Genomic DNA, 15609 nt, shown 5'->3' with positions numbered 1-15609 from the left:
CTGCACTGGTCAAGTGATTTTATGAGGTTTCAAAAGTTTTTTATATATTTTTTTAAAGAAATAGTACTGTTAGGATTTACTAAAGATGCGCTGTGAAGAATTAGCGCTAAAAAGGTGTTGACAGTTATTTTTGCGCCTGACCGTATTGAATATATCGGGGGAAGTCGTGGCCTAATGGTTAGCGAGTCGGACTCGTAATCGAAAGGTTGCGGGTTCGAGTCCCCGGCCGGCAGGGATTGTAGGTGGGGGGAGTGAATGTCCAGCGCTCTCTCCACCCTCAATACCACGACTGAGGTGCCCTTGAGCAAGGCACCGAACCCCCAATTGCTCCCCGGGCGCTGCAGCATGGCTGCCCACTGCTCCGGGTGTGTGTTCACGGTGTGTGTGTGTGTGTGTGTGTGTGCATTTGTTCACTACTCACTGCTGTGTGTGTGCACTTGGATGGGTTAAACGCAGAGCACCAATTTCGAGTATGGGTCACCATACTTGACAATACGTCACGACTAAAAAATATGCATTTGTAGGAGTTTCCTTTTCAGAAAAGTATTAAAATCATGCAACGTGATTTACTAACATTTGCGCCATTTTATTTTAAATTGCAGTTTACAAAATATCTGTTTTTACTGTATTATTGATCAAATAAATGCAGCCTTGGACAGCTTAAGAAAAAAAAAAAAAAAAAACCTTACCCACCCCAAACTTTTGAATGCCAGTGTATATTGTTTTGCATTCTATCCCTTTTTGGATGAGACAGGGATGTACACCAAACAAAGGCGTGAATTTAGTGCCTATCAATTAGATTTTCTCACCTGATTCTATCCGGTACCCTCTGTGTTTGATTTCCATCCATCACGCAGTTCCCAGCAAAGCTTGTCCCTCGAGCCCCGCCGTACTCTCTACGTAAAGCCATAGCACCGTGCGTCAATACTGACACACCCTTTGCAATTCGCCGTCGCGGCTCGTCCCTCCATCCCTGGGGTCGCACAGCAAACACAGCCTTGGGTAGACCCTCAAGACCAAGTCCAGATAGAGCCGGGCCCACCGCAAACCACATATGTGAGGGAGTAGCCTGCCCTGATGCCCATGCAGCCTTAAAAATGTGTTCCGCCTCTTCCTGTGAGCAATATAGCAGTCGCACCTGTACAGAGTGGCAGAGCAAGAAAGGAATAAGTATTCAAAGGAACCAAAATCATAAAATCAAAATGTGTTTACTTAATGCTCGTTCATGGTTGTATCGTGTATAATGATGAAAATAAGAAAAAAATTATAATTGTAATGTTTAATGAAAATGGAACTTGAGCCAATTGTTTCTCAATAAATGTACTGATTTACTCTAAAATGTCACATTAAGAAAGAAAAAAAAGGTTTGGGGTTTATAAAAATATCTTTGGTCATGCAAAGAATATTAAAGAATGTTGTCTAGAAAATAAATATCATGCTGACTTTAAGAGACGCCAAAAATAAATAAATAAATAAACGTATTACAATCGTCAACCTCAAGAAGCTCTTTCTGGCTGCTCATGATACTTCTGTAATTTCAGAGATTGTCCTATCGGAACAGAGTGATCCGTTCAGCTTGTTATACATACGCTAACTCGTGTTTTTCAATATCCTTAGCATGACCGAGGTTTTTTTTTTTTGTAAACCTAAAACTATGGAAGAGGTGTACAAGGGATTTTTCTTCACATGTTTCAGAAAAAGGTCAGAGATGTCAGACATCTTGAAATTACTTTGATGTGCAGGGGTGTTGTTTTTCTTGCTGGAGATTGGTTGCTTATCCCACTTGTCGACATGTAGCTACAGGCTCCTGACAGGGAGATAAAACTACTCTTGAGGGTTGTTGACTGGTAACCTGCACTCCTCCAACAATTCCTACAGTATAACAACTGCAGCGAAAGTAGAAATGTGGAATCAATAGACCTTCCAGCAGGGCAAGACTGGGCTCTGGCTACTGAACTACACCCCCAGATGTTTTTTCAATGGCCATGGGTTTTATTTTCTGTGTTTCATGGGCAAAACTGAATGAAAATTTTAAAATCTCCTTAAATATAATTCTGACACTTGCAGTTGATGACAATGCAAACTTCGATACTGTAGATGGTTCCATTCATTCCCATTTTAACATCAGAGGGCCAAACACTCATATTAAAAATTGTGCAAATCATGCAAAACTGTGAAACAGGGTATTTAGGGTTGCAAAAGTTTACTATGTAGACACCAAGTTAAAGTTTTGAATTTTTAAAAAAATAAAAAAATAAAAAATAAATTGGTTTTTAATATTTCACCATTTACTGTAAATACGGCGATAATTATTCATATCAAAACATATTGCTATAACAACATACTTTTTTAATTAATTTGTAAAATGAGAACATGACAAAACAGCTGGAAAAAATTTAATAATTACATGGAATAATTGACTGAATAGGTACCTCTTTGTAAGAACAGATTTTTTTAAATTATGATTTCTTACTAAAAATTTGTCTCTAATTCTTGTATGTTCACAGTTTTAGGCCATCTAAGCATTTTGCCATCACCTGAATATCACTATGAACTGCATCAGCTGGCTTTGAATTTTTCTGACATTTTCAGAGTACAACTGTTATGTGTTGTTTTTAATCCACATATAGTGAAAATTATGTATTAATTCATTGCTTTATACAACTGTTGCAATTCTCTGGGCCTCTGAGGGTTAAACACTTGTGAAGGAGGAGTGTGTTATTCATTCTGATAGCAGATTTGATAATGGAGCAGTTTACATTTTACATTTACAATTTATCATCATGCTGGTCTTTTTGCTAAAGCTTATTAATATAAAATAAAGCTAGTAAGCTTACGTTTCAAAGCAAATCACTGGAGGCAGGGTTTTTACATTTATAACAAAGCTTGCTGATACCATCTGCACTTTGATGTAGCATGTGTCTGTTGGGCCCTTACAAAAACCAAACTAACGTTTAATCACTGCGAGAAAAAGCAAAAAAGTTCCTATCACATTGCATCAAGCTGACTTAAATTTTTTCCTCATTCTTTTCCATTATGGAACTGTGACAGGCACTTTGAATGTGTTCCTGTATCAGTCACTGATTAGGGTCTGAAAGCCTGGGTGCTTGGACACTGTGGAGAATTAATCAGTCAAGTTGTTGAACGTCGAGGATGTCTACTGGCATGGCCAGTCCTGTGGGGAATTGAGTTGGCCACCTTTGGGTCAGATGGAAACTGTCATTTAATGTCACGCTGCTCAGTAACATTACGGATGCCATCTCCCCTTTCGTAGGTCACGCGACCTCCTTCTCTTTGGGAGCCTTCACGTAAAGGCCAAAGAACGCAGGAGAGTGAGAGAGAGAGAGAGAGAGAGAGAGAGAGTGTAAGAAGAAAAAGAAAGAGTGGAACGGATACATGAGCGATGAGAGAGAAGGTTAATCGAGAAATCAAGCAGGGAATATGGAGGAAGTGACTTATACAACGCATGAGGAGCTTTACCTTATGTTGCTGATTTTAGAGTGCTATGGAATAATTGCTCTGGGGCATTAGAGCGGTCTTTTCTCTTTTCGTTGTCATATTCATACTTCTATAATTAACCAAGACTGATTTGGTAATACAGTTGTTAATTTTGCTGGCAGAAAAGCCACTTTGAATTAAAAAAAAGGGGGAAAAAAATTAAATAGGAGCTGGTGGAGTGGGAAAGATAGTTCAGTGAAAGGAAACGAATGAAAAAAGAGAAGAGAATGAACTGGACAATCGCAACAGAGAGAAAGAGCTTCCAGTGCAGTTCAGAAAACGGATTGAATTATATGACGATTTGAAAAAATTAACTGATTAAACAAGAAAGTTATTTGTGAAAACTTTGGAATTACCAAGATTTGGCCTTTTAAATGAGAGCTGTCCCAATAATAAATAAAATAGTCTCTCTCTCTCGCTCTCTCTCTCACGATAAGATAATAACAATGATGAGACCATTACCATAAAACAAGATGTCATTAAAAGCCTTCTATTTTAAACTGGAAATAAACATTTTGGGATTTAAATAAAATGACTTAAAGAAAGAAAGAAATGTGACTCCTTTGTACAGACAGTCAGCTGCTCTTGTTTTCATTGATGCTCAAGATGCTCTTTGATCATTCTCAGATCATGCTGGAGAACACAATCATCAGGTTTTACACGAGCTTGTTGAGTTCAAGCAGCTGCTCGAGTGCTGCTGTCGTTAAAGCAAAAGAGAGACAAACCAAATACTATTCTGATGTTTACTTTTAAACTAAAATGTTAACTTTTCACTAAAATGTTTGTGCTGATAATAACATTTGTAAGTGAAACACATTCAGTTACAAAAGCGCTCAAAATAGCAGCATTTCTACGAGTGGTTTCAGACGTTCAGAATCAACTGCATTTATATTCTCACTCCTGACCTGAGCTTCATTCTCTTTCAGCAGCCTGCGTGTACGAGCCCCTCCCGGGTCATCAGTCAGGTTGAGCATCACCACGCTCTTTCTCTCCCAGCCGATGAAGGAGCCATCTATCATGCCTTCTACCATGGCCAGGAAGTCCTCATAGCCGTGGTGGCGTGTGGTAACCACAGAGAAAGCTGTCCAATCAAACTCCTCCAGAACTTCAAAAATAACCTCCAGCTGCAGGCCAGTGGAGCACAAGAACTGCAAGTAGACGGAGCCGCTCTCCTGAAAGAACACAAAAATGTGGGACATGGAGAAACTTTGAAACACAGTATTTTGCATAAACAGAGAAACTTCTGAAAAGACTAGGGCATCACAGATTCCCTTTCCAGCCTAAATTTTCTCTGAACGTCTGTTCGTAGTTTTAGATCAGTCATCTACAAGCCCTTTGTTTCAGCACGTCTCATTCATCATGTTTTTCTCTTCCCTCCATTTACTCTCTGCTTCTTACTCGTTCAGGTCAATACAGTCATTCTTAATACCCACACAGCATGACGTAAAGGATTCATTGCTATTCATAAGCCTGTGTTTCAGGTGACATTAGTGTCCTTGGCTGCTTTAGGATTCGAAACAATCAGTTCGGCTTTGCTTCAGCTCATCTCAGCATCTTTTTTTTCTATACCCAGGAAGGTGACCATTCCACTGTACAATCGAGGAGATTTATGGCTCTGACATAAAGCCGTATTTCTGATAGTGAAAAATAGCAACGCTTAGTCTGACACTTGCTAATGCATCATAATCATGATCAAATATATCACGAATGTGGCATGACACCTGTTTCGTGCCTGCTGGTGACACTGGCCATTAAATGAGAAAGTGTACCGCCTTTATAATTTAATTTATTTCTTGAAAATTCAGACGAGCTAAGTGTGACCTCTGTAGATCTTTGAGGGATCCTTTCTGGGCAGATGTTGTGTTTACTGCAGCTGCTAAAACAACACAGAGTAAATATTGTAATTGCAGCGATGCAAATGACATAGACAAATCATAATTTGCACTATAGAAATAGTGGAACTATGATGGAACTCTACTACAGAAAATATTTCAAGTGCATTTATGCCTTTAGACAAGTTTACATAGAGAAACGTAAGTGTGAAGTGCTCTGCGAGAATGAGGGCTTTGTGTCTGTATGCTTTAAAAACCTCTGGGTTAAATATGCTTGGCTTATCTGCACCAAAATATACCAAGAAAATGCCAGAACTTCACTTCATTTGCTGGGGTTGATGGGTTTATGCAAACGTCAACCATGTCAGAGCAATTGAAGAGATGTGACCATACAAGATGGCCCCTGCTATATATGATGAAACAACAAAGTGGTGTTACATCCATTTGTAAAAGTGAATATTAGCTTAGGTTTTCCTATATTGAATTTAACTTAAGCATGTTTTTTTCTGGTCTATAACATCTATATTTTCCACAGACATTATTATTTCTGGATTTTAATGAATTTGATTTTCAAGAGCCAAAGTGATAATTTTGTCTAAATGGTTTGAGTCATCTATATAAACTAATAATTGTGTGACTGCAAATCAGCCTATTCAAGTTCACGGTTAATCAATTTATTTCTAGAGTTATAGAAAGATTAAAATAATAACCATTTTATGAAGTCAAATCAACCCAGAATTCTAGTCAAAATGAGCTACCATCTGTGTTAAATGTGTCACCCAGCCTGCTGGGTAAATGAGCACCCCAACTTGTCGAATAAAAGATTATCACAGCATGTCTTCGGGTCTATTATTAACCTGACATTGTGTTTAAAACCTAGCCAAATTGGCTTGTTTTTACCCCAGTATAGATACCTGACATACTGACACAACAAAATATCGGCCATGGCAACTACTTACAATTTGCTGTTGAACTCGCTGATGTTAAGTTTGTCTTCATCTAGAACAGTTTTCCCCATTACAAACACTTCCTATGCAAATAAAATCTCAATTAACTCTGCCGTACTTTTCCCTTATGAATAATTTCCCCCTAGGCATTACCTTGGCAATCTGGCAGTTTTTTTCCTATAATTACACTTACACTGTTAGTATATTCATGATACATACCTGTAAAATACAGACAGGAATTTTTAACATCTCTGTCAGCATTCAAGGCACTCAGCATGTTTTCTAACATGCTCATTACAACACAAACATGCAAAACAAAAAGTAAAAAGTTGTAAAGTCGTGACGTATTGTCAAGTATGGTGACCCATACTCGAAATTGGTGCTCTGCGTTTAACCTATCCAAGTGCACACACACAGCAGTGAGTAGTGAACAAATGCACACACACACACACACACACACACACACACACACACCGTGAACACACACCCGGAGCAGTGGGCAGCCATGCTGCAGCGCCCGGGGAGCAGTTGGGGGTTCGGTGCCTTGCTCAAGGGCACCTCAGTCGTGGTATTGAGGGTGGAGAGAGCGCTGTACATTCACTCCCCCCACCTACAATCCCTGCCGGCCGGGGACTCGAACCCGCAACCTTTCGATTACGAGTCCGACTCTCTAACCATTAGGCCACGACTTCCCACAACAAGTGTTCATACTGTGTGACCAAAGGATAAAGCCAGGCTATTACGTTGAGTCTTTCAAATAATAACAGCTAAGACAGAGGAGCCGCAAACCTGGTGAGGAGAAAAATGTCACGACTGCAGAGCATTAACCAGGCATAAAGTCTCACCTCCGCTCTATATTTAAATAAAGACTAGCTTGTAAAAGCTCAAAGAGCTTACACTAGTACTGTAACTTGCAGCAGTGAAGCGCCTAAATGGGTCAGGTTATATTTTCCACGTTTCGACGCTTTCCTGTAGCTCAAATAGTAGAGCATGGCGCTAGCAACGCCAAGGTCATGGGATCGATTCCCAGGGAAAGCAAGAGCTGATAAAATGTAAAAAAAAAAACAACTGTAACTTGAATGCAATGTAAGTCGTTTTGGATAAAAGCGTCTGCTAAATGCATAAATGTAAATGTAATTTTCTTCAACTCCACACTGGAATCAAATACCTTGATAAATTTGATACACCAAAATTGGAGCAGGTAATTATATTTTATTATATTTTACTGAGAGCGAGAGGGAGGGAGAGAGGCATTTCAGACATTCCTGATGTGCATATACAATGAAATGAAAATATATAATTAAAAAAATTAATGCTATTTACTGTATAATTGATGGCGATTTTACAGGTTTTGTTTTTTTATTATTTACAAGAAACAAAAACAAAAATTATGCTTTCCTTTTTTTCAAACTTAAATGTATTTCTTTTTCATTCTATTTGGAGATGGGGGCTGGATCGCCTGATATGTTTGTGCTTTAAAAGAATCCCAGTACTAACAGACTTCAGTCTCTTCTGATGCTGCAGCTTTGATTCGGCTGAAATCAATCTACATTGAGCACTTGAAACTGGATTTGCAGCATGCATTAAACGCATTGCAGGTGGGAAGATTTAGATTAAACTGCAAAACAATATACAGTATATTAAACACAACTAGATCAATTTCAGCTCTAAATGACCCCAGATGTAAATCTATATGTGCTAATGAAGTACCTTCTGTTAGCAATTACATTCTGTACATAGAGAATTGGCTCTGCAACAGCCTGCTCTGCAACCTCTTAGCAGCCAAACCAAAAACGCATTATATTTTTGGAAACGTATAGATCAATTCTATATTGGTAAGAATAAAAAAATCTATGTTCTTTTTTCCTCTCAAAAATGACCTATTTAAATGTGACAGGAAACATTTTTTATTTGAACTCGATTGTTTTAGGAGTGGAAATTTAGATGCTTTGTGCCATTTTCTCACACATATCACATATAGACAACTGAAGAGTCCAAAAATCTAAATGGAACACTTACAGATATTAATATAAACTTTTGTTTTAACAATTACCCATTGTAATCAGAGGTTACAAGCTTTGAAATGACTCTACAGTGATACATTTAAAGCTGTTGCTAAGGAGATTTGAAAGCCTTCAAGATGTATTGCATTGTTGCATGAATATCACATATTTTATAGCCTTGCATAGCTCTGCATTATAATGGCATGGCGACCGAATCCTGCTGGTTTCTTATGCGCATACTATAATTGAACCCTAAGTTGTGCACGTGCTAGCTTGTGCCCCTGAGACAGCAATAATCATCTGTACTGCATTATGTGCCATATTGAGGTCCAGATGGACTAAGTTATTTTATTTTATTCAAAAGCTTTCAGAGAATAAAATGGACCCTGGAAGGCTATGTTTAAAAATGACACCAAAAAATCTGCCTAAAACAGATGCAATATGCAATTCTACATTTATTTTTCATTCTTTTAGGGAGAGAGCGAGTGCCAGAGGTGTTTGTGTTTTCAAAAGAATCCCAGTACTAACAGACTTCAGTCTCTTCTGATGCTGCAGCTTTGATTCGGCTGAAATCAATCTACATTGAGCACTTGAAACTGGATTTGCACTTGCAGCATTACATTCTGCAGCTCTGGTAGAGTGTGACGGGTGCCAAAACAGTGTCTGAAACATCTACTTTCTTCTCACACAGAAATATTTAACCACATGATGTAATTAATTACTGTCCTAATTAAACCAGTTAAGTGACTCCTTTGTGCCCTGCTCTGGTTGGCGGTTTGTGAAGAGGTAAAAGAAGTCTCTGGAGACATGCCCTGTGAGAGAGGTAACTCCATGGCTCCAAACCCACGCTCTCACCAATCCACAACACATGAGCCTTTCTAAGTGTAGTTAATTAAAGCCTAAGCAAGCAAATGAAAATGTAATGTAATATTTTTCCACAGGAGAGAAATGCGGTGGCGGAGAGGCTGTCTCCCGGGTGTGAATAAAACAACATAGGTAGACTGAAACTTATTCGAGTTTAATTGGTCATCTTAATTATGCTGAAATCTTAAGTAGTACGACACAGTGAATTTTTAGTCCACCGTCACATGTGAATGGCAGATCCCGGTTGCCGCAGAATGAATAATTTAAGAAGGGATTTTTCCAAACAAGCCCAGGCGGTGTTTGTTCAAAAGAGGGGGGGTGCAAAATAGACAGATTTTAAATATTGTAAATCCAGGGCATGTGTTGACAACATGAGGCTTAAGTGACAAAAGAGACCTTCAAAAGGCCTCTGACTGAGTCATTTCTGACTACGATAGATGTATCGGATGCGTTTGTGTAGGAATAACACTAGCTCACTGTAATCACAGAGTGGGTACAAAACCATCTTCAAAAGATTTTAAGTTATTGATGGCACCTTACTATGAAAATACAATGTCATCTTAATAATGTACATAGTTTATATTTAGATTAAAGGTGCTTTAGCGGTTTTCTTTGGAATACATCAAATCAAATCATATCCAGACAATCACTAAAATGTGTCCCGAAATATCCTACCTGACAGCCCCAGGGTCTATAAACAGCAAAAATTAATCTGGGAGTTTCTCACACTCTTCCAGCCATTCAGAAATCCTCTCTGCATCTGCTATTCTCAATTGTCTTTAGAGGGTTGATACAACTTTAGAAGTCAAAAGGTACAATGTAAAAAGTAAAAATGACAAAAGTAAAGAGTGTAAAGACCATCAACTCTACTGTGCGACTCCATCGGGCAGGGACACCGGAAAGGGATAGAAGTATCGCTTTTTATTTTAGTTTTTTCATTTATATGTTTATTATTGAAATGTTATATGCATGTGTCAATTTTATTTAATTTCTTTATTTTCTTAAATATGTGGGTATATAGTATTTATAGAGTTGTAACTTTTAGTTTTAGTTACTTTTTCTTATTTGTAAGTCGCTTTGGACAAAAGCGTCTGCTAAATGACAAAAGTAAAGTAAGTAAAGTAAAGTACAATTTTCTGGTCAAATGATTGTGCATCACTTTCGCAAACCTTTTTGGATTTTTTTTCCCTCTAAGCCATAACATAGATAAATTCCAGTGTGTATAGGCACCATAACTTAAAAATAATCTACCATAACATTGGTAAAACACTTTACTACCGTACACAGGCCTCTTACACAACATTCTGTTCTGTTTACTGCCCATTCGCTGTTTAAAAAAACCCTGGGTGACCTGTATTGTTGACTAATACTTAATACTTTGAATAATTACCCACTGTTTCACTAAAATTAGAAGAGGCATATCTGAGAGACAGCTCAGTGCTTTTCCAGGCTGCTGAGAGCAGTGTACATAGAGAGGACAACTGAGGTCATGGCTGAAAAATTACCAAATACTATTACATCTCTGGGGGAAAAGTGCTTTGTGCATTCGAGGAAAGAAGAGACAAAAAAAAAAAAAAAAAGAATTAGGCCTAAAGAAAATGGTAATGAGCATCAGTTTTTTGTTTTTTTTTCAATTAGACTGCACCAAGGGGTCAGGGTTTGTCTGGCTACTCTAATGCAGGCAGCGCCTGCTAGATGATGTCGAAAGTACAAAAAGCATCTTTCTCCCTTGATGGCAATTTAGTATCTGTGGATTTCTAAGGGAACACATTTTTTTGCAAGCAACAAATAAATCACATTATATAACAGAAATTCCGCCTTTGCCCAATATGTTTTACAAGTGCTCTCAAATGTGTAAAATTAACTTTTAGTTTTGTGAAACTTACAAATGAAATGCAGTGGCACAGAGTCGCAGCATGCTGACAGCAGGCTGAAAGAAATGGTTTGTAATTTAAAAAGTTTCAAATATTTTACAAATACAAATATTTTTCCTTCATAAACCCCTATCGTTTCCCTTCAGAAGACAATGATTCACCATCTGGGGTGGTATGGAGTACCGTCATGATCGTTTTGTGTGTTTTTTAAAGCATCAACTTTGAGGGACCAATGAAAGATGGTCTTTATGGACTTAAAAGATGGATTATATTACTTGAACTCTTTATTTGAGTTCAACATAAGTAAGAAAATCATACACATCTGGATGAGGAAATTCTTTCATTTGGTTGGAGAATCCATTTGTTTGGAAACAAATGTCACTGTAACGGAATATGTGGTTGTAGATAAAGTAAGTAACGAAAAGGAGACCGCCGATGCATCAACTCACTCTTTCCTTTATTAACATGTAGACAGGACGATGAAACAAACCAAACAGAGTGCTTATAAAGGAACAGGACAAAGGAGTAAACGAGATAATTAATACAACACAGGTGATGAGAATGATTGATTAACTGATGACTGGAAACTAGAACAGGAAAAACTAAATAAGGGCAAAAGGGAAACTAAACAGAAACCAAACCGTGACAGTCGCCTCTATTCTCTCAATTTTAAGATGTAACAATATAGTGTTGTCACGATACTGGAATTTCTAACTTTGATACGATACCTTGAAAAATATCGATATTCGATACCATTTTCGATACCACGGAGAAAAAAACTGCCACAATATTAAGGGGGTAATTTTTTTTTAATTTAAAGATAAATGTAACAAGTCGAGAACATGCGGTATATTTTACATGAACAAAAAATGTCTTGAGGTACTGCATTTGTTGATTTATTTATTAATCTTTTATTAATCTTAGTTAAATGTTAATTGAAACTAACGTTTACTAATACATGTACTAATTAAAATCCGAAGTTCTATTTGTTGATATTCTCATTTGCTTCATAACCAAAATATTTCCAGATATAGGGCCCTATGAAATCCCTTTTATTTTTCCCCAAATTCCATTTTATTTTTTTCTACATTCAATTTTTAATTTTTCTGGATTCCGTTTTTTTCCGTTTGAATTTTTCTGGACTCTTTTTTTTTTAATGGTCAAATTAAATGCTATTAATCTAAAAGCATGTCTAATTCATTAAAATCATGAAAATTATACAATTTAACATTTAATTTATTAAAAGTGTAGCAAAAATGACACGTTTAGTTTTTTCTCACCTTGTGTTTTATTGTTACCAAATTCTGTGTTTTAGCATGTCTATTATTTGAATGCATACAAACAATTTGTATTTATTACAGTAGCCTTATGAAATGTGTTTTCTCCCTCAGAAATTCTGTGTTGTGTATTTAAATTTTACTGGATATCAGATGAAGGCATAAAACAATTTTAATTAATTTATATTTGAATTAATGAAAATTAAACATTTTGGCAAATGAAGGGGATTTACTATTAAAATTAAAATTAAAATATTTTGTGATTATTTCTTTTTAAAAAAATGAACAGTAGTAGTAAGTAGTAGTATTATGTACATTCTACTAAATAATAGTAATATAGCCTATTTCTGGCTCACGGTCTTTAATAGGCTAAGTTAAACCGAACTTTTATTTTGACGGGTTGCCATGAATACTTTTAAAGTTCTGTGTGTGTATGATATGATGCTAGTTTTACTCAAATTAAATGGTAAAATGCTCTTAAAGTGCCTTTCAGATCAGTTCTGGAGATATTGTTGATGTATTTATGTCCTCATTGAGACGGCAGACGCTGAAATCACCGCGTGCGCCACATTAGTAAACAAAACCGCACATGCAGCACATTCACACAGAGACACGTAGAACATGCAGGATTCATATTTATATCGACTTTTGCAGCTTAATATTTACAGATACTAGTCCGATTTGATTCAAGTGTAGTGACCTACTTTTGATTATTTCATCCAAACTTTGACAAATTCCGGGACATTCCGCGTTAAACTGTAAATTCCATTTTTATGACTGGATTCGGAGATTCCGTGCGCGTTCTCTGCATCGCGGAGATCATAGATCCCTACAGATAGCGCTGCTGCTGTGTTCTTTAACAACCAGAGCAGTCATCTTTCTATTCACTTCACTTTTGCCATTTAACCAGAGCGAAGGAGACGAGTGCGGTCACGTGTGGTGCTTGTCCACGCGCCTTTGGAGAGAAGTGAAAGTGACAGCTCGGCTAGTATCGGTGTATCGATACTTCGGGAAATTAATATTGGTACCGTTCAGATATTTCAGTATCGATATTTATCGAAACATCAATATTTTTGACAACACTATAACAATATGAAAATTTCTTCAAAATGATCACAGTTACCAGTATTATCACGTTACTGTTAAAATGTGCTGGAAATGTTCAAAAAGTACTGACACAAATCGCTTCGAGTTTTATATTTAAAATCAACTAATAATTTGTTTTGTTTTTTTGTTTTTTTGCATACACACTAAAACAATAACATTACCAATGATGTCCGGCTTTTAAATGACAACATTACTGACAACAGTTTATCTAATGCACAAAATGTTCAAATAAAACTTTGAAAAAATTTCATAAAATGCTAAACCTCACATCCCAACCTTTAAATAAAGAAAGGGGTTAAGTCAAAACGATAATTGATTAATAAATGTCTATGTATTTTAACTAAATTCGAATAACTGGCTGAAAAACTACATTCGAATTTTGGACTTAAATATTATCAATATTCGAATTATATTCGAATTTAAAAGGCATATTGTAATTTCAGTTAGGGGGGAAAGAAGCTTTTGGCTTCTCTCCTGAGGCCACAAGAGGGCACATCGAGCAAAATATTACTAATGCACGTTTCTTCAAAGCAATTAAAATATAGGTGTATAATGTTTAAAATAATGTTTCTATACCATATATAATTAAGTTGCTTAAACAATTAGAAACAAAACAGCATCATACATGTAGTTTTACAAAGGACCGAAAACCAATCACAAAGAGTACTTTCTTCATTTAAAAACATGAGATCCAGTGGGATGGGGAAAAAAGATTGCTTTCTAAACATGCGGCTCTCTTGTTGCAACGGTGATAGATGTCCCTATAGAAAATGCGATAAATATGCGTTCTGTGTGAACGGCTTGGTTTCAGTTTTGATGTAAACAACATCTTTTCCGCATTGATGTTCTCTTTTTACGCATTATTTTGAATGAACAACGTAGCAGTGCCGCATCTAGTGGGTTCAACTGGATAGGCTATCAAATGCATTAAAATGTAACGACACTTACCTCGTCATAGCATCTTGCACTGATACTTACAGGTCACTGATAAGGCTGCCTGATGCTCATCTAACATCGAATGCAACGTTTTTGCATTCGAATGTGGATTTTTATTTTAAATTCAATGAATATTCAAAATTCTAATTTTTTTTGAAAGCCCTACTTATAACATATACTCATACATATATAGACACGCGGCAAGCGCACACACTGCACGGTTTTGTTTCGTCGTGCAGATTTATATTTCTGCCAGTCAGTGCCCACACTGCATAATGCGCACTTGTAAAGAGAGAGCGCTCTCTCTCACTCATGAGGGAAATCCACCTGCGATCCGAGCTGAGAGTTTAGGCTACTTACGGACTAAATATGCGCTCTGCAATAATAACGCGATCGGTGCCTATAGTTCACGCTGATAGCTGTTCCGGGGCAATTTTGCATCTCTGATTTGTTGTTTGTCTGCTATTACGCTTGTATTTCTTCATCACTATGAATTACAATTTCCATTCATCTGACCATTCGCAATCTGGGAAGAGCCACCACAAGAAGTCTGGAGGTACTGCCGCTCTGGTAAGCCAAAGTGGTAAACAGCCACAGTGTATGTATGAATTTAGGTGTTCTGCATGTTTAAAAAAAATATTGATAGTTGGTGCTAGACTATCGATAACATCTCGTGGCCGGAAATATTGCGATAAATCTGCACATCGATTTATTATCCCACCCCTAATGCGGGATAGTATTTATTTATCCCGGGTTGTTCAAATTGCGGTAATCAAATATGGTTTTAATGATAGTTAAAATATGGGTCCCACTTTATATTAGGTGGCCTTAACTAATATGTTTACATTTACATTTATTCATTTAGCTGACGCTTTTATCCAAAGCGACTTACAATTGCTATATATGTCAGAGGTCGCACGCCTCTGGAGCAACTAGGGGTTAAGTGTCTTGCTCAGGGACACATTGGTGTCTCGCAGTGGATTCGAACCCGGGTCTCTCACACCAAAGGCATGTGTCTTATCCACTGCGCCATCACCACCCCCCAATATGTACTTATTTAAATTAATAATTTCGTACAATGCACTTATTGTGTACATACATGTTTTTACATTGTACTTATATTTTTAAAAATACTTATGTAATTACATCTGTAATTCATTTCTGTAAGTACATTTATAAATTACATTTATAGTACATGTATAATTAAACTGTTAACTCATCACTTACACCTTAACCCACCCTTGAACTTACCCATACCACCAAACCTGTCC

General features: G+C 37.0%; 1 protein-coding gene across 1 annotated transcript in view; it reads right to left on the bottom strand.

Moving 5' to 3' along the window:
• Positions 1-15609, bottom strand: part of grin2da (glutamate receptor, ionotropic, N-methyl D-aspartate 2D, a) — a gene marked incomplete at its 3' end in the record, with an annotated part of 64591 nt that overhangs the window by 28010 nt on the left and 20972 nt on the right. Inside the window, exons 3-4 of the mRNA XM_079442595.1 lie at positions 4404-4670; positions 810-1138 (exon numbers count right to left, since the gene is read on the bottom strand). Of these exons, the coding sequence (XP_079298721.1) occupies positions 810-1138; positions 4404-4670 (596 nt within the window). The remainder of the gene's footprint in view (positions 1-809; positions 1139-4403; positions 4671-15609) is intronic.

The sequence above is a fragment of the Barbus barbus genome (genome assembly GCF_936440315.1).
Source record: "Barbus barbus genome assembly, chromosome: 19".
Classification (NCBI taxonomy): domain Eukaryota; kingdom Metazoa; phylum Chordata; class Actinopteri; order Cypriniformes; family Cyprinidae; genus Barbus; species Barbus barbus.
The sequence above is the reverse complement of the archived record's forward strand: the minus strand, read 5'-3'. Positions and strand labels throughout refer to the sequence as shown.